The 24,819-nt window shown below is 39.5% G+C and overlaps 1 protein-coding gene across 1 annotated transcript; it reads right to left on the reverse strand.

Annotated features, from left to right (window-relative positions):
- On the reverse strand, positions 1-24,050 carry LOC131320735 (mediator of RNA polymerase II transcription subunit 13). The gene is made up of 23 exons (XM_058351560.1): positions 23,949-24,050; positions 23,491-23,649; positions 21,147-21,220; positions 20,877-21,016; positions 20,709-20,795; positions 20,203-20,290; positions 20,041-20,124; positions 17,619-17,696; positions 17,416-17,495; positions 16,652-16,730; positions 15,374-15,697; positions 14,858-14,917; positions 14,489-14,732; positions 12,984-13,244; positions 11,368-12,732; positions 10,527-10,776; positions 10,318-10,450; positions 8,216-8,303; positions 7,972-8,050; positions 5,835-6,130; positions 3,470-4,589; positions 2,642-3,019; positions 1-969 (listed from the first exon to the last, which is right to left on the reverse strand). The coding sequence occupies exons 2-23, from the start codon at positions 23,512-23,514 to the stop codon at positions 335-337; spliced, it is 5,967 nt and encodes a 1,988-aa protein (XP_058207543.1). The 5' UTR covers positions 23,515-23,649; positions 23,949-24,050; the 3' UTR covers positions 1-334.
- Between the last annotated feature and the right edge of the window lie 769 nt (positions 24,051-24,819).

The following is a 24,819-nucleotide window of genomic DNA, read 5'->3' on the forward strand; positions in this document are numbered from 1 at the left end:
TGAATCAAACTTACAACATTAAATTACTTTTATCAATGGAATAGGAGACTACATGGTTTCTGTGACTCGGGTAGAATCAGACGCCTTCTACCATGTAGTTAAATAAATAAATACCTCCTCTGATGGTCTGATACATAATTTGAGATCTGCTTTTCTATCTCTAAGCCTAAATCTGTATACATTTCTTTCCCACACTACCCAACTCACGGGAAATCTAAAACACTGCAGTTCATCAGCATGGTCAAACTACAACAGCAAATGAAGAGAAGCTGACACATAATTTACAAAAAAAAAAAAAAACTGACATACCTAAAACATCAGTCCACAAAGAAACCTAGACTTGTGTCTTTTCTGTGCGCCTCGACTGTGAGAGCTCTTTATCGGCAAAATGAAGAAGCCTTCTGAGTCTCAAAACCATGTCGCAGTGGCAGGGCAGCGCGGTTCGCCTTTCCAAGTAAGCGGGGCTCACAGTCATCCACGATAGAGCATGAAGTTCTGCTGCTACAGACTCAAGTATCAAATGGGTTTCTATTTCAAAATCTCTGGCTTCTGAGCCCCTAACAATCCCTCTTTTAGTTTTCTCCTGAGTATTACCGCTGTTATTACTTCCATTTCCGTAATGATCAACAAGACTAACGGAAATAACTGAAGGCCATTCTTCTTCTTTCGAGGAGTTGCTCCTCCTTGAGGAGTCGTTCCCCATCCCCATAGAAGGTACAGCTTTGGATACCACGAATCCTGTGGAAAGGGGAATCGCAGAGCCTTTGCTGTGTAGGAGATGGGCAAGTGGAGGGGATTCGGCGGTGAGGCATGTGGGGAGTTGCAGCGGAGTTGGGGGAAGGAATCGCATGCTGGGTGAAGGGATTAGAACATAAGATGTGGATGCCGAACCAAGAGACTTCACCGGAGTGAACCCTTCAATATAACCACCTGACACGTTCACAGTGCTGGTGCTACCCTGAGTAGTCCCTGCAAATAATATCACATGACAATACAACATGCATAAGCAACTCAACTTTCATGCACATGTAGCTTGACATAGGATAGCACATAACTAGCTATTAATGAACGGAAAATGATTTCTACACTCCTCTTTTAGCCATCTACACTCCTTTTTTTGTTTTTATCTATATGAATTTACTATATTGCCCTTGCATGTGTGAAGAAGTGTATTGAATAAAGGGCAAGATAGTAAATTCAAGTGGATAAAGACAAAAAAAGGAGTGTGGATGGCTAAAAGGGGAGTGTGGAAATCAATTCCATGAATGAACCCACACAAAAAGTATCGGTCTCTTTCAAGGGGAAGATATGGAACATTAGGATGCTAATTCTCCCCCCATCCTCAATTTGTTTGTCCCTTTTTGGCAGTCATGCACTTTAATTGGGTACACAAACAAAATTTTCGTGAAAAAAATTCAAATTTTCTTTTTTGCCCCAGTAAAAAGAACTCAGTCAATCTATGCAGACAGCTTTTAAAATCGTCAAATTATGTATACAGCTTTTAAAATCATCTAACAAAATGAAATGGAAATTTGATTTTTTGAGATAGAAAAATCGGGCAGGAGGAATTTGAGCTATCTTAGTTTTTACCACAGGCACATCAATCTCATAGCAATAACTGCATTACCAAGAAAAGAGCCCAGACAGTTCAAAGACGACTAATTCACAGAGATACGTATTGGCATTACCGCATTGAGCATGTGCTTAACATGTAAACATGGAATGTATATACGCGATGCGACAGGTATATGTACTTCACAGGCCTATCATCGACTACGTTTTCCTACACTAGGATACCACACTCAAGCAATGTTCTAAAAGTCATTAGGCGCTAGTCGGGCGGTCAGCCATCTTCGAGCTATTAATCAGATTAATCAGTGCATATTAATAAATAATCAGCAATCAATCATTAGTTGGACCTAATTGGATAGGCACCGCTAGTGATTAATCAGCGATTAATTCCTTGTTTTACCTTGTTTTAGAAGGCTGCACTCAAAGTGAGAATAGGTGTGCCCTAGTGATAGAATATGCAAATACCAAAACCAAGTTCATAATCGCCCCCAATTGAACACTATTGATAACGTTCAGGGTTCTTCCTTCATAGGACTTCATGGTGTCATGATGCGCCATAGATTTTCTCATGTGCACTACACCAATTTTCAAGTACCAGAAGACACATGGACTGATACGAGTGTCCGACAAGTGTCTTACCTATAGGTTATTGAACAATTTACTGCTGAATTTACTTTAAAGGACATGCAGGGCACAACATCCCACAGTACACATGAACCAACACAGCTACTTGACACAATTATAAGAGTCTTAATATTAATTTTTGTCCTCCAACTAAAGTTCAAAACCAAAATACTTTATTAGACTTTTCAGGATTAGGACGGTTAAACATTTTGAAAACTTTAGATTCTAATGACCCTAACTGTTATGGCCTACACATGTTCCAATCTTCTTCCAAATTGGTTGATTAACCTCGATCGTTAACTCACTTGTGTAGGTGCACACATTTTTTTTAGCAGGAGATCATATCCTTTAAAATGTATGCTAAATAATGAAGATTCCAGTAGAATAAATGCAACTGAAGGATAGGGAAGCTCATAGCAAGTGAAACAGGGAAATTGAAAACTACCAGGAGATGCTGAATCAGCTTGGAAAACCAGATGTAATGAATGGTCGACTGAAATTGAGATGAAACTGATGCTTTGCACACACTGAAGCATACCCCTAGGGTGGTCTATGACTGGAGGCCCACCCATCAGCTGCTTTCTACCTGAGGACTGTCCCAGACCACCACCCTTTACAAAACCAGATGCTTTTGAGTGACCACTGTATATAGGACTAGGCGAAGAAGGAAGGGTTCTCTCTTGAATTAAAGTCATCTCCTGTTCCTGCTGCAATGAGGTCCCATTACTGCTTCCTAGCATCCCATCAGGTGCAGATCGCCGTAATTGCAGAGGCCATTTTTTCACCTCGCAACCCCCAACAGAATAGAGTGCTTTCTGCCATTCTGTTTACAGACATTGGTGAAGTTCAATAAATACATTAGATAGAAACCAAATCGACAGCTGACTAGAAGACAATGAACCTATTGCATCTCTAGATAATATCCAGGAATTGATAACGACATAATGCAATTACAATTGGCTCTTTAGTTTCCAAATGCTAACCAGCAGGGTCCTATGAGCAAAACATATAGTGACTTTTATTTTTTGGTGGAAGCGATAGAAATGCAAAATATAGTGATTTGAGTTATTGAAATCGTCCTCTATTGCCTTTTAGGTATTCACCACCTTAGAAAGCGCTCAAGGGAAATTTAGTTAAAATAGTTGCAGCAATAGCAACACAGAAATGAAGCAGCCACCTCATGATTACCAAATTTGCAGAAAAATAAAATGCCGAAAACCAACAAATCAGTAATAATCCTTCCATTCACAAATGATAGAAGCAAATCACATACCTTGGTACTCAAGTTCATAGAAACATCCAATGCGTGTAATCACAAAATCTCTTGGCTTGACGACAACACCAGAGTCAGGAGAAGAGCACGACTGAAGAATTTGGCAGCCTTGATGCAGCAGTTGGACAAAAAGGTATTGCAGGCCTTTTGTATCCTGCCTACTACTAATTCCACCAAAGGGGAATACATGGCTGTCGAGCAACTCTCCCCTAGAATCGGTCCATACACATACTAGCCAACGCCAATCTTCTGTCCATCCATAGCAACAGTGTAGAGTAGGAAGTGTCTTTTGGTGGCCAGAAGATCCAAAGCCTTCTGCCCCCTCCGATCCATCAGATTGGGAGCATGGTCCAGTAGAATCTACTGAACTCTGCACAATGCTCCCACTAGTACAATCATCCGATAGAGAAGGCTTTGAAGTTTCCGATGCTATGTTAGCAAAAATTGTTGGTGAGACTCCATGCTCCAGTGAACCAGGTTCCGCAATAATAAATAGTGGTTCAAACATATAACGAATCTCATCTTGAATAAGAAAATCTCCAGTTCTATGTGGATCAATCCCAAAACCGCCAGCTGCTCTTGACGATTGCCAATTGTTATTATCCCAAGAACCATGGCGCAAGGTAGGATCAAGTTCACTCTCTCTTGGACCTGTTATTCTAGGACCAATACACTCCTTCCACATCCCTGAGATTGGAGATGTCATTTGCATCGAAGCCGAATGAGATCTACTTGACATAGAAGAAGATTGGACCACGTCAGTGGTGGAGGTGGAGGATCCTCGTGAAATTCTCCTAGCTTTATTGTAAACAGTAAAAGAAATCTCCTTCAGAATGACGAGCTCATTGAGAGCTGGATTTGTGACCCTAAAAATGGCATCAACTGTTACAATCTGAAGGACCAATTTAGGAATACAGAATCCTGGAAGTGTCAACACATTTGATATTGATGCTTCATCCACAGATGCCGAGCAACTCAAGGACTTCCCAACCTGACTGTGGATTATGGATCTTTTCTCTTTATCTTTCGACAGAATGATTGATCCAACAGCAATGGAAGACTCGATGACAGTCTGCAGGACTGCAACAGGCTCAGGGAAGGGACAAACCACATAGATAACCTGATACCAGAAAACAACAAGGTTAGGGATATGAGATCAGCTTTGCTATAATTAATTACCATCAAACCCGATGCAAATACCACTGAGCAAAATTACTGGCCAATGTTAAAGATTTATGAGGCAGGAACATGTGAAAAGAAGAGAAGGCTACATAATCAACAACAAATTTGTTTTGCCAAGCCACATCATTTTGAACTAATAGCTATCAGCCTTTGACTTTGAAGAATATTAAGAAGATGCCTAGTTTTCTGGGTAGTAATCAATGTCGCGCCTGAAAACCTCAGTGACTCGTAATGTACCTCTAACGACATGGCCTCTTATAAACTAATGGGTAATCTTCTCCCTCTTTATTTCCTTTATTTTTCTATCCTCCCTTATCACTCATCTGAAAATGATCCTCCGAATCACCAGAATATCCCTCTTTCAGCAACCTATTATATAGAAAGAACGTTCGACAAGGTGAATGGGAGTCTTTCCACTGATTGCTGGCTGCTGCTGACGGTAGCCTGTGGCAACTATCTCCGCTCTGATTCTCCTCCTAGCGGGGGCTACTCACTCATTGTAGTCGTTAACCTCCTCAACTGGCCAAAGAAAGTGAGTGCTTCTACCCGACCGTAATAGTATAGTCTCACTTCGTTTATAAAGAGCTTAGCAAACATCTAAGACATAACAGGTAGAGAACTAACTATGAGAAGAAAGACAAGCAATACTATGCCTTTTTGATATTTTCCTCTATTTAGATTTAGGAAGCATAATAAGCGTAATGAAAGCTTCCAGGAGAGCAAGAAACGAAAAAGACACGACCGTGTAACAGTTCAAAAAACATCCATACAGGAGCACACAGGGACGCTCAGAATGAGCCAAAGCTACAATGAGAGAGAGAGAGAGAGAGAGAGAGAGAGAGAGAGAGAGAGAGAGCATTTATCATAAAAGTAGCTCCTGATGACTGCAATAACCACCACATTCATAATTTGACTGTAGCTAGAGCAACAGATGGTAGGACCCTGCTTATCATAAAAGGTGTAGAATATTCACGTGCTCCTCCTTGCTCATACCATATGCCAAGCTTGTAAGAGGAGAAACAGAGCAAAAAAAAAACCCAAGAAACCTGTTTAAAGTTATATGTACAGTAAACAAGAAGGGTGTTCATTGATATGAAGTGTCATGTAGCACAAGTTCACTGAGAAATATGATATTTCAACCAAAAGATACATGAAGCCATGAAGGTGAATACATGCTACTTACCGTACAAGGACCTGTACTTCCTTCCTTTGGGTTCGAGGCAAAGCATGAATCAAGATTTAGAGCCTTAAGAACCTTTGAGAGAGACTTCAGAAAGCTCGTCAAATCCCAACCATTGGACAGGGACAGAAAATAATCACTAATTGATCCAACAAGAGATGCAGTGCTGCTTTCTATCTTCATTGATTGAGGGCAGTCAAGTAGAATAAAACCAGATGATGACCATTTTCCAGAATCCACCTCCATATGGTTTCCCAAGCTTTGAGGTGAATGAGTTCCCAGTTTGCATGTCTCATAGACTGTAAAAACAACCCATGACCAGGACTAGGTAAGAGTAAATCAGTAAATAAAAAAAATACATCTGTGCGCACAGTACGTCTATACAAGTATGTCTACACAAACACAGATACTCTGGTCGATGCATCATTCTGTTAAGCTGGATGCATGTCTATCAAAGTTTTCAAAGGCATTTCTGAGGCGCACCCGGGGTGTCAGGGCGAGGCGGGGAGTAGCCAAAATGCCTAAGGCATTGAAATTTGGACTTTGAACCAACTAGGCATACGCCTAATTTTTTAAGGCGTACGCCTCGACTGAAGAAGCGTACGCCTCAGGGGTGAAAGTTTCATAATCTAATTTCGGTAATTTCTTAACGAAAATTTCACCGAACCCTATAAATACTTGGCAAGAGAGGAGGGATTTACGACTTCTGTGCAATAGAAAGCAGCCGACATCAGACATCAGACCTAGGGTTTTTGGGTTCTTCGTTCTTCCTCATCTTCAGCCTCTCTCTCTCTCTCTCTCTCTCTCTCTCTCTCTCAGCTGTGTTGTTGTAGTCAATCTTTCATCTTCTACCATACCGTGGTCTGTTTTCTAAACAACAGTTGTGCTCTGTTTTCCAACAACAAGTGTGCTATGTTTTCTACAAACACTTGCACTACTTTTTTAGTAACTAATAAAGTAATAAGTCAATAAAATAATAAGTTAATAACTAATAAATGATGTTATAGCCTTATCAAGTTTCTCCATTTACTGATAAAGTAATAATAAATTAATAAGTCATAGACTGATCATTGACTCAATGTTAACTTTGTGCTCTGTTTTCTTTTTTGGTTGGTTTTATTAATTTTATCCATATTTTTTGTATTTTTTAGAGTTATTTTTAATTTATTTAATTATTTAAAAATAGAAAATCAAAAGGCTTACGCCTCAATGCCCCGGGGCGTACGCCTCGCCCCATGGAGGGTTAAGCGCCTCGCCTTGCGCTTTCGCCTCTGAAAACTTTGATCTGGACATAGAAGTACACTGAGTACAGAACCAATCTATTACATGCCATGCTGCATCCATCTGAAGACAAATTCGACACCAGCGCAGACTCTTTAAAATGTATTTAAATAACCGACCCCGAGTGATTGGACTCAATGCTTGGTCATTTATGCTGGTTTCATTTGGTTACATGTGATGCATCTTTAACGAAGTTAGCACAAGTTTTTCCATGCAACCTGCTAGTTAAAATATCAGGTGAATATGCTGACTGTATCAACCAGAACGAAGCTACAGGGCATACAACCAACAAAATAAATGCATGTGACATAATCAGAAACATTGGAGACATTCACAAGGCATAGATATCATGTTTCTATGGCAAAAGGCCTTTGGCGCGAGCATTTATAAGTTGAATTTCTATTTGGATCCAAATTTCAACACACAGATAGCAAAACTTGCAATTCTTTTTCATGCTTTCTCCTTCCCCACAGCCCCCCACCCCCCCCCCCCCCCCCCCTCAAGGTACACATTCTACTTCTTCCCTCTTGCAGTAGAGTACGAAGAAAATTTTCCAAGTGCACCAAAAAGAAAACCTTATTCCACATATTCTACTACTTTGCACGCAGAAAATTCAGACGTTTCCATTTTCTGAAGACAGTATATAAGCATTCATCACACAAATCTAAATATATACTCTCTTTTTTATCGGCAATCTAAATATATTCTTAGTCAAGATTTAAACCGCAAACAAGATTATGAGAGTACCCTATCAAGCCAATTTCTCTCGAAGGAGAAAACAGAGACGAAAATGTTACTAGGGGTGTCTACATTCATTCAACCATCAACTTATGGATAGCATAAATATGAATACACTCACCAGTACTAAGTTGTTGAAAAAAGTCAGCAGCGGCGGTAGTAAGGGGATCAATGTCTGGACATATGACACAGTAAGTCATCTGCAACATTTGATGAAAAAAGCCAAAGGAAAACAAATGTCACAAAAGGTTAAGCAAAATGCAAACCAACAATTTCTAGGATTTCTTCACCAGCAATTACATAGGACAAAACAATGCAACTTCGGTTAACAAAATGTCCATTAAGAACAGTTTGACATATCTTACATGTTTCTGCAGAGCATATGGTTCAAGAGGAGCCTTTTCCCAGAGCTGCAGAGAGCTTGCTGATGTCTTGAGCCAATCATCCTGGTACCTATTGAGGAGACCAAATACTTTTGCTCATCATATTTGCTATTACAGTAAGCTCCTAAGCTAACAAAAGAAGACCGTGTTACCAGACCATCAACTAACGGAAGTTACGTTACAAATTACACCTGTGTTACAAGCAACCAGAAGTATGGAGAGAATCGAGGAAGAGGAAAGAAAAAACTGAAATATCACAAAATGTGGAGTGAAGTTTAGGAGTAATAGAGGTCTTGAAAACCAACTAGCATGTTGCTTGCTTATTTCAGTCCATTAGTTTTTATTAGCTGTAATTTGGTGATTTCCACATTTTCTGCATGAGAGCCGTAGGCATCTCCTGCAGGTCTTCTATGTGTATAGTAAATTAGTAATGGTACCAGGTCATAATTTCCATGGTTGTATCTCACAACTCTGTACTTGTAAAATTAGAAAAACACAAGCAACCTATAAGTGAAAATCGGTGGTATCCATAGGGAAGTTGCAACGTGAAAATCAATCTACCTTTTCTAGATACAGATCCAAAGCCCCGTGCCAAGTAAAGGAACCTCTATGAAGGACAATCCTCCACATAATTTTGGAATGAGAAATTACATAACAAACACAATTAGTAGTTTCGTCATCTAATATTAGCATGCTCTTTTTAATCTTTTTTCATCAAAATGCACGATAAATTTGTCCAAAGAAGTCTTTCCTGGAAGTTCTTACTGACTTTCACTGGCCAGGTTGTTTTCCAATTTTTCATTTTCCTTATTTCGGGTAGTGAGGAACCCAGACAAATGGCGGCTCCAGGAATTTGTGGTAGAGTGTTCAAAAATTACCTTAACTCTACTAGCTGATTTATTAACCAATAGTACATGTACAAAATCTCATAAATTAGTATTAATAGTGCGGTAAAAAAACATAGCCTCTATTCTAAAAAAAATTAACTACAAGACAAAATGAGAACTAAAATATATATTGTATTTTTTAAAAAAAATTAGTTTTTTTTTTTAAGTTGTCGTATTGCGTCTAGACAGTGTTTCGAGAATGAGGGGGTATAATTTTTTACAGTTGTCTTAGATGAGTTTTCATATTTTGTATCAACGTTTAACCAGCGTATTAATCTACTAAAACCCCTATGAATAAAATTGTAGCGGGTATGTTGGGCAGACCTTCTAAAAAATATGTTGTTCTTTAAGATGACATGATGAGATATTTTATCATAGTCCTAATTCGAAGGAATATTAGAAAGTTAATGGGATTTTGCAACGTAGTTGAATTTTTTAAAGCTTTTATCCGTAATTCTATAAGCTAACTAAACAAAAAAAAAAGAAGTTATTGTCATAAATGCAAAATTAACACATTTAAACCATCAACAGTATAGATGGAGAGAGAATGTATAACATAATACTTACCCCTATAGATTCTTCTTTCTCTCTTTCTTTCTTTTCTTTTTTCTTTTTTTTATTATGATTGTGAGTTGTATTTGAGGTAATGTGTTAAGTGTTCAATTATAAATTACCTGGATTGATGGGCTGTAATTGAGTATTGAGTGTTTAATTGGTTTTGGGTTAGGTGTTCATTGACATTTGAGTTGGGTGTTCAAAGTAAGGTTAGACCAAAAATTTTACATGTATTCTAAACAAAATAAAAAATTGTTTTGGGTGTTCAGTTGACCATAGAACCATCCATGTAGAGCCACCTCTGAAGTCTCCCAGACTACAGTATTGCATGATTGGTGCAATCCCAAATAAATGCAACCACCTACAAAACATGTGTGCAAGCACAAGTTGAACTAGAGACCAAATGCTTTCTGAAGGGCAAGAATTCTTACAGAGCAAACTAGTGCATGTTACAAGTCCACATTTCTATGAAAATATATATCAGTAACTTTCTTTGTATGGTATTCATACTGTAGTCAGCCGTCAAAATATGGCCATAAAACCATCTTCAAGTTTTTGAGCTATCCTGTGAGAATCAGTACTAAAAGTATCATCAAACCATCGGCTAATCAGGTTAAATCCCAATGTGATCAGAATGCATACCCTACAAGTAGAGCAGGCGCTGGAAGCACAAACAATGTTGGCCTGCGACGGAAACCCAATTGCTGCTCTGACTCTGATGCACTGGTTTCTTGGTTTGATCTCCACTGGCTTGTCTCTTCCACCCTACCTCCACCTGTGGTGTCAATGGCCCAATTATTGGTACACCAAAAAGATATAATCTCATTCTAAATGTATAAACAAATGTATACCCTTGACGCCAAGAGAAGATTGGGATGGGCTTAGCTGTTCACCCACAGGTAAAGTTACAGTACTTGAAGAATCTCTACATTCACCTCCAGTGAGTTCAGAGGCAAATCCATCACCCACAGTTCCTGCATCACCTGAACGGCCTTTGCACCATTCAGTGACAGACAATGGGCCATCCAAAGAGCCAAAAGAAGATCTCAAAGCTGTTTTGATGTCTGACTGCAGCAATCCAATCACAGATGATGCATGAACCTGAAAAATTAAGATACTACTCATAGGAATTGTTGAACGACGAAAGGTGCTAAATTAACATGAGTACCATTTCCCCGTAACATACAAGCTACATGTTCAAAACTAATGATCTTATCCCCGAACCGCAAGTCACCTAGGCATCAGACAAAATTCCCAAATCTGGTGTTTCTCACCGACTCTATAAAAAGAAAATCTGTATCTTTCTTTAGCATTTGTACCAAGATTAACCAAAACCAATGAAACCACATTAAGTTCTTCAGATTCAATCAATCACAGATCGAACAATTGAAAGGTATTCCACAAAGTCAGAAACCTCAATAATGGAATCTTTCTTTAGCAGTCATACTCAAACTAACCAAACTATGAAAATGTCACAGAAAGTTCTTCAGATTACCAATAAAGAATGAACTTATTGAAACATGCTTGCATCAGCTAATATAAACAAAGTCATGGCACAAAGTCAGAAACCTCAATGAAGACAATAAGGATGAAGGAGTAAGTACAAAATCTATTTTTAACGAAAAAGGCCCCCACAGTTTCTGTTGTGATTGTGGGGGCATTTCCGTTGGCATATACAAGAAATATGCTTACATCAGCTAACAGTGGATCCACTAGTTCTACGCCAGCGATGTCCAATGAATGACAAGAAGCCAAACTCCCTCCACAACCAGCATGAACCATGGAAGGTCCACAAGCTAATCCGCGCCTCCATTGCTCTTGTAATGCAAGCCAACCATAAGGGCCATCACCACAATCAGCATCAAGCGCCACATCAACGAATGAGGTAGCTTGTTGAACAAGTAATGCCAAACCGTCAAGGAATTCCTGAAGTGGTTGCCTCTGCCCATAAGATAGTATACCTTCCTCGGACGAATGAGAAGGCAAGGATGGGCAAATTTCCATACTAGGTGACATCGAAGGTTTTGTAACTTTAGGAACTGCAACAGAGCGCCAAACACCCACGGGTGCATTAAGTGGCCCTTCTAGCAGTCCACTATCAATATCCCCAGCGATTCTAACTGGAATAGAGTCCTTCTTTTTCACCTCATACTTGCTAAAAACAATTCCTGTTCCAGTGTTCGGTTCACAGTGCACCTGATTCAGAAAAGAATTTCCAGCCAACCTAATTGACCCCATGGGCGGAGGGCTACAAGATGATATCAGGGTATGTCGAATCCTGCACATAGAAGCTTGGAACATAAGGCATTCAACTTCTGTGGCAAGCACAGTTCTTGTAGACATGAGAAAATTATCCGGTTCGACTGTTGCTTCATTTGTTTTCAGTCCAGATTTGACAGCGTTGGTGGAATTGAACCCAGAGAGTGAAGACGGCGGTGCCACACCGTGTGTCGCAACGCTATTGTTGCAAGCAATGAGTCTTTTATCGTGTTCTTTCCCGCGTTCAACAGCAGTATAATATGTCTTTGGATGGAGAGAGGTACTAGAATCCTGCCTGTTGGAACATGCTTTTGACATCACAGCTACGCCATGCTTCTCATCAGATCCATCTAAGCAAGGAGATGAAGGCGGTGTTGCACTATACACGTAACTTTCCGGACTCGAATTTGTACTCTCAACTTTTCGAGACTTTGGAATGTACGGGTTACTGAAAATCGATGTCGAGAACTCACTAGTTACAATTTCAATAGCTCCATATTCTGGAGCAAATGTCATCAGTGCTTCAGCTTTCACCAAATGGTCAAACTCACCAACAGAGGATGCTGGAGTTGTGCCAACTGCAACTGAAGACACGGCATTCTTCACAACTTCTTGATTTTTGCTTGGAATCTCCTCCGTGGCTACTGAAGGCTGATTAAAATTGTCGAAGGATGGAAAGCCTACAGGTAAAAGCATCTGATCTGCAGCATCCATGATGCCGGTGTTAGGACTGCTACCCAGATCACCACTATCTGGAATGGAAAACATAAGAGCCTGGGACTCTGCAGTTCCTGGGGGCTTCACCAAATAAATGTCATGTTTAGTTCTTATTGTAAATCATGTCCTGTAATTAGAAAAAACAAAAAGAATGCAAAATAAAGATAATAGGTAGCATATACTAACCAACATACATCAAGAGCTGTTAAGTTGCAAAAAGATTTTAATCACATATGGAAGGCCTTTACGAAAAAAAGGAAACATACACAACACCATTTAGATCAACCACCATCTACTGGAAGTGTTAAAACTCGACAGAAGGAAGGAATTACCTCCCCGAAGGGCAAAGCATCATTTTCAAAGAAGTCACCAAAATCACCAAACTCAGAGAGAAGTGCTTGGATATCCATGCCTCTGTTATCATCCTCCCAATCCCAATGAGATCCGACATCATTTGCAACTCCAGTTATAGATGAATTGCTAACTTCAAGAGAGCCGTAATCAGACTTATATGCGTCTTGGATAGGACCATTTGTAACCAGGGCTGCTTGGCCAAAAGTCTCACCTATACCTGCTCTTGGACGCTTGGAACCCTGCAGATAAAACAAGACATCTTATATGCTGGTTCCCCGTGAGCTAGAATCAGATGAAGAACTGAATTGTGTCAATCTGATCAAAAGGACATTTTCATATTTTATTTTACTTCTGTGATAACTGACACAAAAAAACTATATAAACCAAGACATCATGGGAATGCCACCCGTGTACAAAAATGAAGTTAATGACCAAAGGCCCCATCAACCCCCTGCATTTCAAAAGGATCAATCATGTCAAGAAATTGATGGAGCGATTAACATTCCCTCGAGTCCCAACTATACAAACAACTAACTAAAGAACTCTTTAACCTATACGATGGAATTTCAAAACCATCAAAATGGTATGATAGTGTTTCTCCAAAGTACCCACATCAAAGAGGAATCTTTGCCCCAAATTCCTTCTTCTCTTCTCTCCTTTATGTCCCTCCGAGATTAGAAAGACTATCACACCACCAGAGAGACCATACTACCAAGCTACCGAACATTGAATAAGAAGAAGAGTAATGGACTAACCAAATGTTGGGTTTTGATGTATGCAAAAGGTGAATCTTTGTACCGACGCTTTGGAAGTGGTGATCCCTGGGCTGTTGAGATCACTTCTTACGTTGGTATTCAGATGGATCAATCGCTTTGGAGTTTTTGCATATGTGGGTGGTTGAAGATGAACTTAATGATCTCGATATTCCAATCGAGTGACTTTTTAGTGATGTTTATAATTGGATTCATGGGAAGATTATTTGTTCATGGCTATGTGAATGTACACTTTCTAGGGATTGTTGCTTCGGAATGTTGATTATAAGCAGGTATGCTAGTGCTATAAGTTCTCCCTCTTGGTGGGATTGCCACCCCAAGATTGGGCCCTAACGATTATCACCTCCAAAACTATAATATATAAGACTGGACAGCCTCTCCAAAAAGTCCATGCAACATCGTTCAAAATCTAATCTTCCCGAGCAGGTTGGATTCACCCCAAACCACGTATCCTCAACCTGTGCCCCCACCCATACATGTAGAGAGAGGGAGGGAGAGAGGGAGTCTTTTTCCCCAAGAATAACAAAACCGCCTAAAATCCAAAAGTTACCAAAAGTCAATACTTTCAAATCATTTTATCATAGGACAATGAAACAAAATTAGCTATAAAAACAAGTTTAGAGTGATGCATGCATACAATTGAACTCTATTAGTAAGAAGACATGTACTTGGAGAAAAAGAACAAGTAAATGTGAGAATGAAAGCAGTACCGATTTGGAGCCATTATTTGGAAACTCATATGAAGATAAACCTGACTGTCTACTTGTCAATGAGTCAGCATCTGCATCGAGCTCGCCAACTCCTGCAGCCATCTGGCAATCGCTATCACTAGAGGTGCCACTAATGCTGCTGATGCTACTACTAATACTATTGCTGCTGCTATGATAATCTTGTTCTGAGCGGATTCCATTGGCTTTAGTCCAAGATCCATCTGCAGAATCTCTCTCTCCAACACTGTTAAAATAAAAATGAAGTGAGAGCAAGAGATGAAGCTTCAGAGACTAACGTTTGATAATAACATAATTCACATTCCATACTAAGAGAGATGAATGATCAACAAACAAACGCTGACTACCAACCAGGGCATAAGGAATGGTGAACCAGATAATGATGGCCCTATCCAATTTTGCATCCAGAATCTGCAACTTGACCATGTTAATGTTAGAGTACCTATAAAAGAATTTCAGAACCAGAACCAGAACCAACAAGCAGTTTCACAGTGGGCCACAGAGAAGATTCCCCAACTGCTTAAATTGACTAAAATGGCATTTTCCCCCAAGGTATCAGACAACCAAACATCATCACCAGGAAAAAAATTGAACAGTAGGGGCATGACAAGTGGCATCACCGAAGTGGAAAGCCAAAATAAAGCCAATCCCCTAGGCTTCAGAGTAGAATAGGATGTGCTAAGAACGCCAATTCTAGGTTGAAGTCTGTGCCAAGAGCTTGATTAACCCACTAACTGATTGCTGCCACTAGAAAAATGGCATCATTACAAGCTAGGGACCGGCTCCTCCTAAATTCCTAATTACTCATCTGCCACCATCTAGACCAAGTTACAGTATGCAACAAAAGGCCCACAGTTATAGATATACCTTTTCAGAGAAGATCTAGCAAATGACGTCTGCAAGACTGGGACAATCACTGCCTCTACTGGGTAGATGAATGTCCTTTCAGAAACTGAAAATTGATCATGCAATCCCTTCTGGATACCACTTGCCACTGCAGAGGATTCGGTGTCATGATGCTTGAGTAAACTCTTTTTTAAATTCGAGTTATGAGCATCATTATCTCCAGTAGAGGGGAAACCAAGGGTAACTTCAACATAACAACTTTGCCCTTTGAGGTGGCTACCAGAAACCTGAGAAACATCGCGCTGCAAACCGACAATTCCATTTGAAGTCCTAAACTTGCCGGAACTGTTCCACATGTAAACAAATACCAAATAATGAATGTCATGCAAGAAAATGAAATGAAGAACCTTAAACGTGTTACGTAGAAAGTTAAGCTTTTAAGACATCGACATTATACATTATTGGCCCATTTCACATTCACTTGAGTTTTTTGTGCAATTGGTGATTAAACATCGGATCAAAGAGGGTTTTTGGAAGCTTTGGACAAGACTCTCAATTCCATAATACTCCCTCCGTCACTTTAAATGTCCCCTACAGAAATTCGTGCATTTTCAAACCCCCCAAAAAATATATTTCTATAAGTTATTTTTGATTTTTTTACACCAAATTAAAGTAAAATAATGTATAAATTATATTTTTTGGGGGTTTGAAAATGCACAGAAATCGGTAGAGGACATTTAAAGTGGGATGGAGGGAATAATTGTTTTCCATTTGTTTGTGCCACAAGTACATTCTGCTTCATTGTGATCCCTATTTTTGGACTTTCTGTTTACTCAACGTGCAAGTCCTACAGCTTATCTCATATCAGCGACATAACAACTACCAAGAGAGATTGGGTTGGTGGATGAAGCACACATTCTCCTCCTACTGAATCTGTAAACCAAAAAGAAACCCCTGGTAAATGGGAATTGTGGGCCTCCCACTTTATTTCATAAGGACATTGGTGATCCAAAATATCGGTCAGAGTTCTAGTTCCAAGAGATTAAGGTTCAAGACTCTCAAGTTGTGTTTGCTTCCTGGCCCCTGTTATATAAATTGGTGTGCTCTCCATTCTGCTTGTGTTGGCACAATGTTGCATTACCATAATTTTCATCCACACGTGACACGCAACAAAACAGAGGGGCTTGTTAGGTAGCTTCATATATAGCATAGGGTGCATTGCCTAACAGCATGAGCTTATTACACAATCAATAATACCAAGAACAAAGATATATAAATAATAAACAAAAATAATTCCACCTTAAATAGACTTGCTTCACGAGGTCACTTGGACAAAACGCAGAAACCCTACCACGCATTCCATGAGGTGCGGTAATTACTGAAAAAACACAGTATAAAGTGAAATCAATACAAGACAGAACAAAAGGAAAACTTCCACAAGATTTCATAATCACAATCAGATTATTATAAATTTACAATTACTACTTCCTAAAATAAAGCTAACTACTGCAAAAGCAACAAGGGATCTTGTACATTGTGATGAATAACGGTGTCTATCCTCGAACTTGGACATTCTACGACCCAAGGAAGGGGCAACACTAGGTGCAACAGAAACAGCTCAAGCAGGTTAGTAAGTGATGTGGGTCCAAGTCTAGACTAGCCACTCCATGCGAATAAAAACCGAAGGGTAGGCGAGCACCAAGACCATGCTTCCCAGCACACGAGAGTCGAGACTGATAGGGACAGCATTTGGTAAAGGCCTTCAATCGAGCAAGTTAGATCAACCATACCGAACCAGCTCACTTCATCACCCATATGTGACCTTTCCGAGATCACCAAACACTCACTCTCTCATTCCTTCCCTATTTTATGTTTGAAATAATTCTTTTCACACTAGCATTACTTTTCGGCCATACTGCAGAAGAGCCTCCCTTTTCCCTGAACTACCCAGCAAATTAGCCTCAACTACTAATAGAATGGTCTCAAAATCAGTCTACTCGCTAAGACCTCCGTAGTCAAGGGAAAATTGCAGGACAAACCAACCAGCATATACGGCAACCAACCTGGAAGCCTGTCACCAGAATAATGGGAAGCATCATTCTGTATTTTCTCCATGTCACTGCTTGAAAGCGCCCGGATATGCCTAAAGACAAACAGAAGGAATGCAAATCAATTCACATCTAAGGCACAAATGCATAACGACCTAAACCATAAAGCAAAAGTGATGGCACTATGACTAATAGCAGGCATGAAAACTTTCACGAACTTCGCAGATATTAGAACGTGGACAAAAATTGCCTCTTCAGTAGCAGCAAAGATGAACTCAACCACAGGCTGTCCTCTCCTACAAGAATACCAACCATACATTAACCAAAATCAGAACCTAAAGTCATATAATACCAGAGAAACCAAAAACTTTGCTCAGACACCAGTTAAAATGCAGATGTACCATAACTCAATCAAGTCATGTCAGTTACCTTTACACAACCCCAGATTTATTAAGTTGAACAAACAAACCAAGTCATAATACACAATTTCACAAAAAGTTGAGAAAATGATGAGAAGCAAAGCTTTAAAATAGAGGATACAATATGTTCTGCATAGTTGTCCTTCTTGAAGATTTATTAAGCAGAGAGGAAGATATGCACAGCATGCACATCAAACGGAAACCATTCCAAACGGCTGGTACAAAAAGGAATACAAGTGGTTGAAAGGTTCCAAACTATTCTTTAGAATGACCAGTGAGGGACCACGACAACGAAATTTTCACCAATTGAATTGTCTCTATCATAAACCACAGATTCGGATCATATCCCTTTCTTTCCACAGAAACAACATGGCAGAGCCAGCAGAGAGGAACAAATTCCAAAGAAAGCGCCGGACGATGGGAGAATATTTATGGGCAGAAAAACGATTAAAGGTAGCATAAACATAACCTAGGTAAATGGTAAACTTTCGTATAAGGAACGCCAGTGTTGGAGGCTGCCAACCTATTTATTGAGCACAAAGGGAAAGACCACTGTTTGACGAGATCAACTTTTGTAACTCGAAATGCTGATTGGTTGGACAAGAAAGACTGTTGGTTGCAAAGAACAGACTTTAATGGGACAGTAACATTTCATTTTTTGTTTCAAAGCTTTTTGTTCGGTTTTCAGAATGGGGAGGGGAAGATGATTATAGCCAGAGTTGTGTGCAGGCTATCTTCCTAAAACATATACGGTACCCCTTTGACCCAAAATTTTGAGAACAGATTGCCTTCAAAGCCCTGAATGACGATCAAAATGCTAGCCAAAGGGATCAGAAATTGTGCCCGCATTGTGGTGAAAAATCAAACTTGCTATTTCCGGATCTGGGGAAAAAAAAAACCTCTAGGTAAGTAAGATGTGAATCTACGATCTCTGTTTCAACGGACAGACAACCACTAAGCAAACTGTGGGTCACTATATAGTCCAACACCACAACAGAATCTTCCTCAACCAAACAATGAAAAGAACTATAATCTCAGGTCAATCATCTGTGATTTCTTACAATTTCGCACACTCCCAAGTCAACAACACCATCCAAGAGCACATCCATCAAGCTAGAACTTGTCAACCTCTCTAGGCAGAGGAGTCTAAGAGGAGTTGGAAGCATTAATAATAAACAAGAGGTAATCCAAGCGTTCATGATTGCACTAAAGCATTCTTTAAAGCCAATTGTACAAGCTCAAATGAAACTTTGAGAAAAGGACCGTACAAAGATTAGGAATACGCCAAAACCCTAGGGAACACCAACCCACAAAAAAGATCCAACAGAACTAAGGATGCCTTTTTGGCATTATCACGTTACCAATCAGGATCTTCCCATGAAGTGCTGCACATCCAAAGGACATGGTTAATAACTAGTTCCAAAAAAAGGGCTTTAGCTGGTTCCACCACCTCCTAATAGCTTTCCATGAGTACATTTAAAAAGAAACAAAATATACAAAGGTACCCACTATTCTAGTAGCTCTTGATAATGAACCCAACTCCAATCAGCAGTCGCCTTCCAATATTGATTAGGCCTTATTTGTTTCCCATTACACAAAACACATTGGAACCGTTACCAATGTGACAGAATATGTGCTCATGGTTCCGATATGATGCCCCATTATGGGAAACTGTGGCTAGTCATAATGGCTTTTACAACACCATGGTCACAAATCAAAGAAGACTCGTATAAAAATGTATGTTTCCTAAATTTAAACCAGAAAATGCCTTCCTCTTGCGATTACTGAAATTGTTCATTTTCTCATGCAGCACAAGCTCCAAAGCATAATGCTAAAACATCTTCCCATGATGAAATTACGTTCGGTATAGTATCAAGAGCAAAAATCCCCTGGAAACAAGAATTATAACCCCAAAAGGCAATTGCTTAAATTGTCCCCTGGTTATGATCCAGAGAAACAATAACAATAACCGTTTAAGTAGAATTACCTAGGTCAGGCGCAGGAGTCTTGAAAAATTAACAAAAGTGACAAATTATTTTAGATGGACAAATGTAAGGCATGCATAACATTCTAAGTATCGTTTTTTAGATGGATAAATGAACGTCAGGTCTAACTCTCTAAGTACAGCATGCATGTAAAGTACAATTCAAGAACCAGAACACTAACGAAATAAAGCACGGAAAGCATTGACATCACACGTAAATCAATCGTCAAGAAAAACCTGAAAAGTTCTTCACTTTGTGAAAAGGGTTGGTACTTCGAAAATGCATCACCAAACCTCATGTAGGAAAGTCCATTCAGGGCTCTGCTATACCAAAACCTTATCAGTTAAGATGAACAGAAACAGATTAATTTTTACTTAGAACTTAAAACACAAACTTACCTTTCTATTCGATTCCTTAAAGCCTGAGATAGAGCAGATGCAACCTCCTCTGAATCTCCAGGAGCCAACCAGACCCCAGATGCAACAACTGGTACCACAAAACCATTTCTTACCCAGATATTTGTTGAAAAGTGCAGAACGCAATTTAAAAAGCCGAATGGAAGCAATTAATGCAGTGTTCCCGTCAACACAAGGTTTACAAAGTAAATTCTAGTTGAGTTCAGAAGTGTAATTTACGGTTATAAGTATAATTCAGTACCAAAATCATATGAAGATGTTTCCAAACAACAGCAGCATTGGTTCAGTGGTTAAAACTCCATGCGTTTGTGCACATAATTCCACATTACCATATGTACTCTCCGAGACCCATTAATTGGGACCAAATTGGGGGTACTTTTTCTTATGAATTAGAACAGACCAACAATAGAAGAGCGGCAAGAGCCTCGCATTAAACATCAGAAAATTTCAACGATCATCTATAATCCGATCTTGATTCAACACTATACCTCTTAATCTAGACACAGCAGCCTGAGCAAACTCTATAACAGATGCATAACGCCCAGGAAGGAAAAGCCAGAGCTTGATTTTCTCATCTGTGTATTTCATACAGGCAAGCAGTCGTTAGAGAACCAGAGATGGTAGCATTAGTCTGAAACACTACTTCTGATCTTAACCTGGATTGTGGACACCCTGAGAAGGATCCCAAGGCCCAACAAAGGAATTCGTCCATGCACTGAGAAATCCTTCCTTCTGCAACTGCAGATGGGATGAAAGCACCAGTAGAGTAGCAGCATCTTTCTGCTCCAACTTTGTGCTGCCCAAATCACAAGAAATATCGAGTTTTAGCACCGAAAAAGAAAATCAAAACATACATTTCTGATTTCCATTGAATCTTAAATCTCTAAGACTTAAGATTTAAGACTCAAACTGTGCCAAAATCAAACCTTTTGTCAGGCAGCGGGTTGAGATCAGACTCATGAGGGAGAAACTGGAACCACGATATCTGACGAAAACCTCCCTGTAGAATTGGTCAATAAGGTAAAGTGAGATAAGGATGTACACATACATCAGTTGACCACGTATTATGACATCTATGATGAGTTAAAGTCAGACACTTAAAATTCCCTCCTCCAGTTCATTTTGTTGGCCAAAATTTGAAACTATCAAAATCCCCTTACTCATCCACAACAAACTCTGACCTCCCTCCAAAATTCAGGTTGTTCAGGCCCCTAAAAAATCCAGACCAGATATCATCGTAAAAAGAGTAGACAAAGAAGACAAACTGTCAATGTTGTCAGATTTCTTATTTCTGTCAAATGAACTCAAAAACAAGTTTCGTACAAATGCTTCAAGAACTAGTTTCGAAAATCCGTGATTGGAAGGAAGAGGTGGCAAGAGGGGCTACAGGCAACGAAAGGAGTGGCATGGCATCAGGGAGGGCGGCAGACAGGAGAGGGTTGCTGGAGTTTATGGAGGGAAGAAAATTCTAACCATATTTCTAGAAAGGAATAAAGTTGTCAAACATGCCATGGTTCCAGTTATATCAGATTTTTTAAAAGTAAAAACAGATAATGAAAATGCTAAAAACTGAGCTGCTCCAGCAGAACATGACAAGTGACAACACAAAGAGAATTCTAAAATTTGACTGCAGCACACCTTGAGCGTAGTAAAACTGTTCTCAGGACTTAGTGTGAAACTTATTTCGAGATATATAAGTCAATATTCTGCTGCCAAATATATCAGAAGTTTTTTTGAGTTCCAGGGTATTTTAGCAATTTCTTGATCTGCTGGACAAGACAAGCAGCAGAATGGATCAATGGTACTATTTTGGCCTGGGAAATTGACATGAGCATCAAAAACTCCAGCCATTGTTCATGATAATTTCCCTAAAGTCCATTTTTGAAAATAAAGTAAATTTCTCGCCTTTCTTTCTACAAATCCTAGAACCTTTGGCAAACTACCAGCCTAAACCTAGAATCTTCCACTGTCCTAAACACACCAGAATAAAATTGAAGGCAGTTCTATAATAAGTTCCTAAAGCTGTACTACCTTGGTTCTTCATCACTGAAATTTTTTTTTCCCAAATGAAAAATAGGTCACAAGATCCATGTAATTTAGTTCGTGCGCTCGATGTGTTCCCTTTGCCGTTCAAAAGAAAATATGTTCCCTTCATAAAAAGGTTTCATGCAAGAACCAAAACCCTCTGAACTGCTACGTTTCCTATGAAATTGGATGCATCAATTAGATGCTTCAAAGTAACATGACATAGCATCAATCACAAAATCAAGAGTTCAGAAAACCCTTCCCGGTAGCTTCAACATGCAGAAAGCAGCAGCCAAAACTGTGTGAAGGGTGATGACAGAACCATAGAGAAAATAATTGGAGTATCGCCATGGTGGAAACATTGTAGCAGAGCCTAAGGCAGTTGCCGTGAAGAAACAGAAGATGTGCATGACAAAATTTGTGGTCTAAGGAATGCAGAAAACCCAAGTTACCAGCTCATCATGCGGGATGAGAATGGGAGCTGCAGCAGAGCATGAGGGTGACTATTACCAAAATCTAAAGGGTCAAAAGCATTGTGAAATGTTTATATTTATGTTCAAGACAGTCAAAAGCTTGTAGTGTTAAAACACTTTACATTTTCAAAATTTCTGTGTTATTTATATATATTTCATACATCTGAATATAATCAAGTATTTTCAACTTGGCATTTATTTAACTTTTAGCTTCATAAGTATGTTATGCAAACTTACTACAACAATATCTAGTCTACAGTCCAATCTCTTATACTAAGATATATGTTGAATATGATGTTTCAACTTCTTAAACCAAAGAAGTAATGCCCCAACGGGTGACCCTCGGGTGACATCGAACTTCAAAGAATTCAAGTGTCGATGTTTTGTCACAACATGCTTACAAGTATCTGCAAGTGAGCAGGCAATGACAGTGGGTGCGTGATTCCAGCGTGTGCAGCTCAATGTGACATGCAATATGTCAGTGACTCAATTGGCAGAAATATATCAGTAAGTCCGCGTACTAAATTAGATGAATAAGAAGATGAAGTAACGGGATTTGCATATTTGTAGCAAATTGTAACTGAATTTGAAGGCGATGATATCTGATGGTGCAAGTTAAGCGTTTAAGCTAGGACCACCAGGGTAATGGCCCGTGGCACCATTCAGCAAATTGCTCTACATAGAAAGTAAACCAAGAGACTATAGGTTCCCATGAGATTTTTCAAAGAAGACAGAGAAATATTACGAACGTAAATAAAGGCAAGAATCATACAATTTTGAAAACATTTGTCCACATTACTCCAACACGTTGAAGCTATGGTTGTCGTAAATGCCTGTCAGCCCTTGAAATGTTGTGGCACAGAACTTATGCTGAAAACCTCAATCATATCTCCATACCCTCAAATAGGATGTCCAGTGTCAACATGGCGAACTGTAGTAGAAAACAAGATCAATCAACGCAATATCCTACTTTACATACTAGTGTATCAACAAAGGAGAAAGAACAAAAGAAATTGTACTCAATTTTTCTTCCATTTAAGCTCTTCAAAATGGCAATTACAAACAACACACCATGAGAAAGAAATACATTTATCCACAGTCATTATAAATTATCCTCAAATTAAGACAAAGGGGGTATAGTGATGGAATGTCTGCACTGCAGCTTACGTAGCTCTATAACAGTGAAAACTTTGATCTTTTAACTTCCCTAAAAGGAACATTTTTCCTAACCTCAGAATTTGATGCCCCTTAGCTCTGATGACTTCATTCATTCCTAAGGAGCCTAATATAACTAAAGCACCTTGCAGATCATGCTATAACCATCCTGTGTAGGAATTCTTTATAGCAGAATGAAACAACTTGAAATGAGAAATCAAACACATCAACAATCAGAAACACGTTAAGAAAAACTTGTTATGAAGCACCATATAACAACACAATCTCTAAACAAGTGAAATTCTCAAAAGCCCTAGTTTCCAGCAGTTCTGCAGCTTGAGAACTGAATTGGGGGGTAGAGATGGAGAGTACCCGGTGGATTTCTTTGGAAACCCTAAGGCAATTCTGGGGAAGCAAAGAAGAAGAAACTAATGATGGTTGTTCTGACCTCTGATCGTTTAGAATTTCAAAACCCTAACTGCAGACAAAAACCGTTGGGAGAACCTGATGAAGGCACAGAAGAATTTTTCAGAGAGAGAGAGAGAGAGAAAGAGATCCAACAGAGTCAGAAAAGAGTGTCATACCTCGTTGGGTTGAGAAGTAGGGACTAGATTGCATGTCCTAAATTCGGTCACAGAGAGAGAGATCGGAGCTGAGGGATGGAGGGAGAGAGAGGGGGGAGGAGTTATATACCAGAGGACAAGCAAGTAAAAGACCGGGGCAAAAGAGAGGGTAAGTTGGGAAAGTAAATGCAGTGTTCGATTCCTCTGTAACGCACGTTTTGTGTGCGTTTGTTCATATGTGGTTTTGGCTGTTGGATCATGTCTTGAGATAATCCAACGGTGAAAATGGGAACCACAGACGATACTCCGGATGAATTGAGCCCATGCCTCTCTGTCGCAAACCACCCACTAGGGCTATTCCGCGGATAAATCCAACCGCTTAA

This window comes from Rhododendron vialii, chromosome 3a (assembly GCF_030253575.1).
Source record: "Rhododendron vialii isolate Sample 1 chromosome 3a, ASM3025357v1".
NCBI classification, from domain to species: domain Eukaryota; kingdom Viridiplantae; phylum Streptophyta; class Magnoliopsida; order Ericales; family Ericaceae; genus Rhododendron; species Rhododendron vialii.

Excerpts from the sequence above, each read along its gene's own strand:
- LOC131320735 (XM_058351560.1), bottom strand. The coding sequence starts at position 23,514 with ATGTGGACAAATGTTTTCAAAATT. Across the intron at positions 17,496-17,618 it reads CACGTTCTAATATCTGCGAA|GCATATCCGGGCGCTTTCAA; the intron begins GTTCGTGAAAGT and ends GTTTGTCTTTAG. Across the intron at positions 6,131-7,971 it reads TTTTCAACAACTTAGTACTG|TCTATGAGACATGCAAACTG; the intron begins GTGAGTGTATTC and ends TTGTTTTTACAG.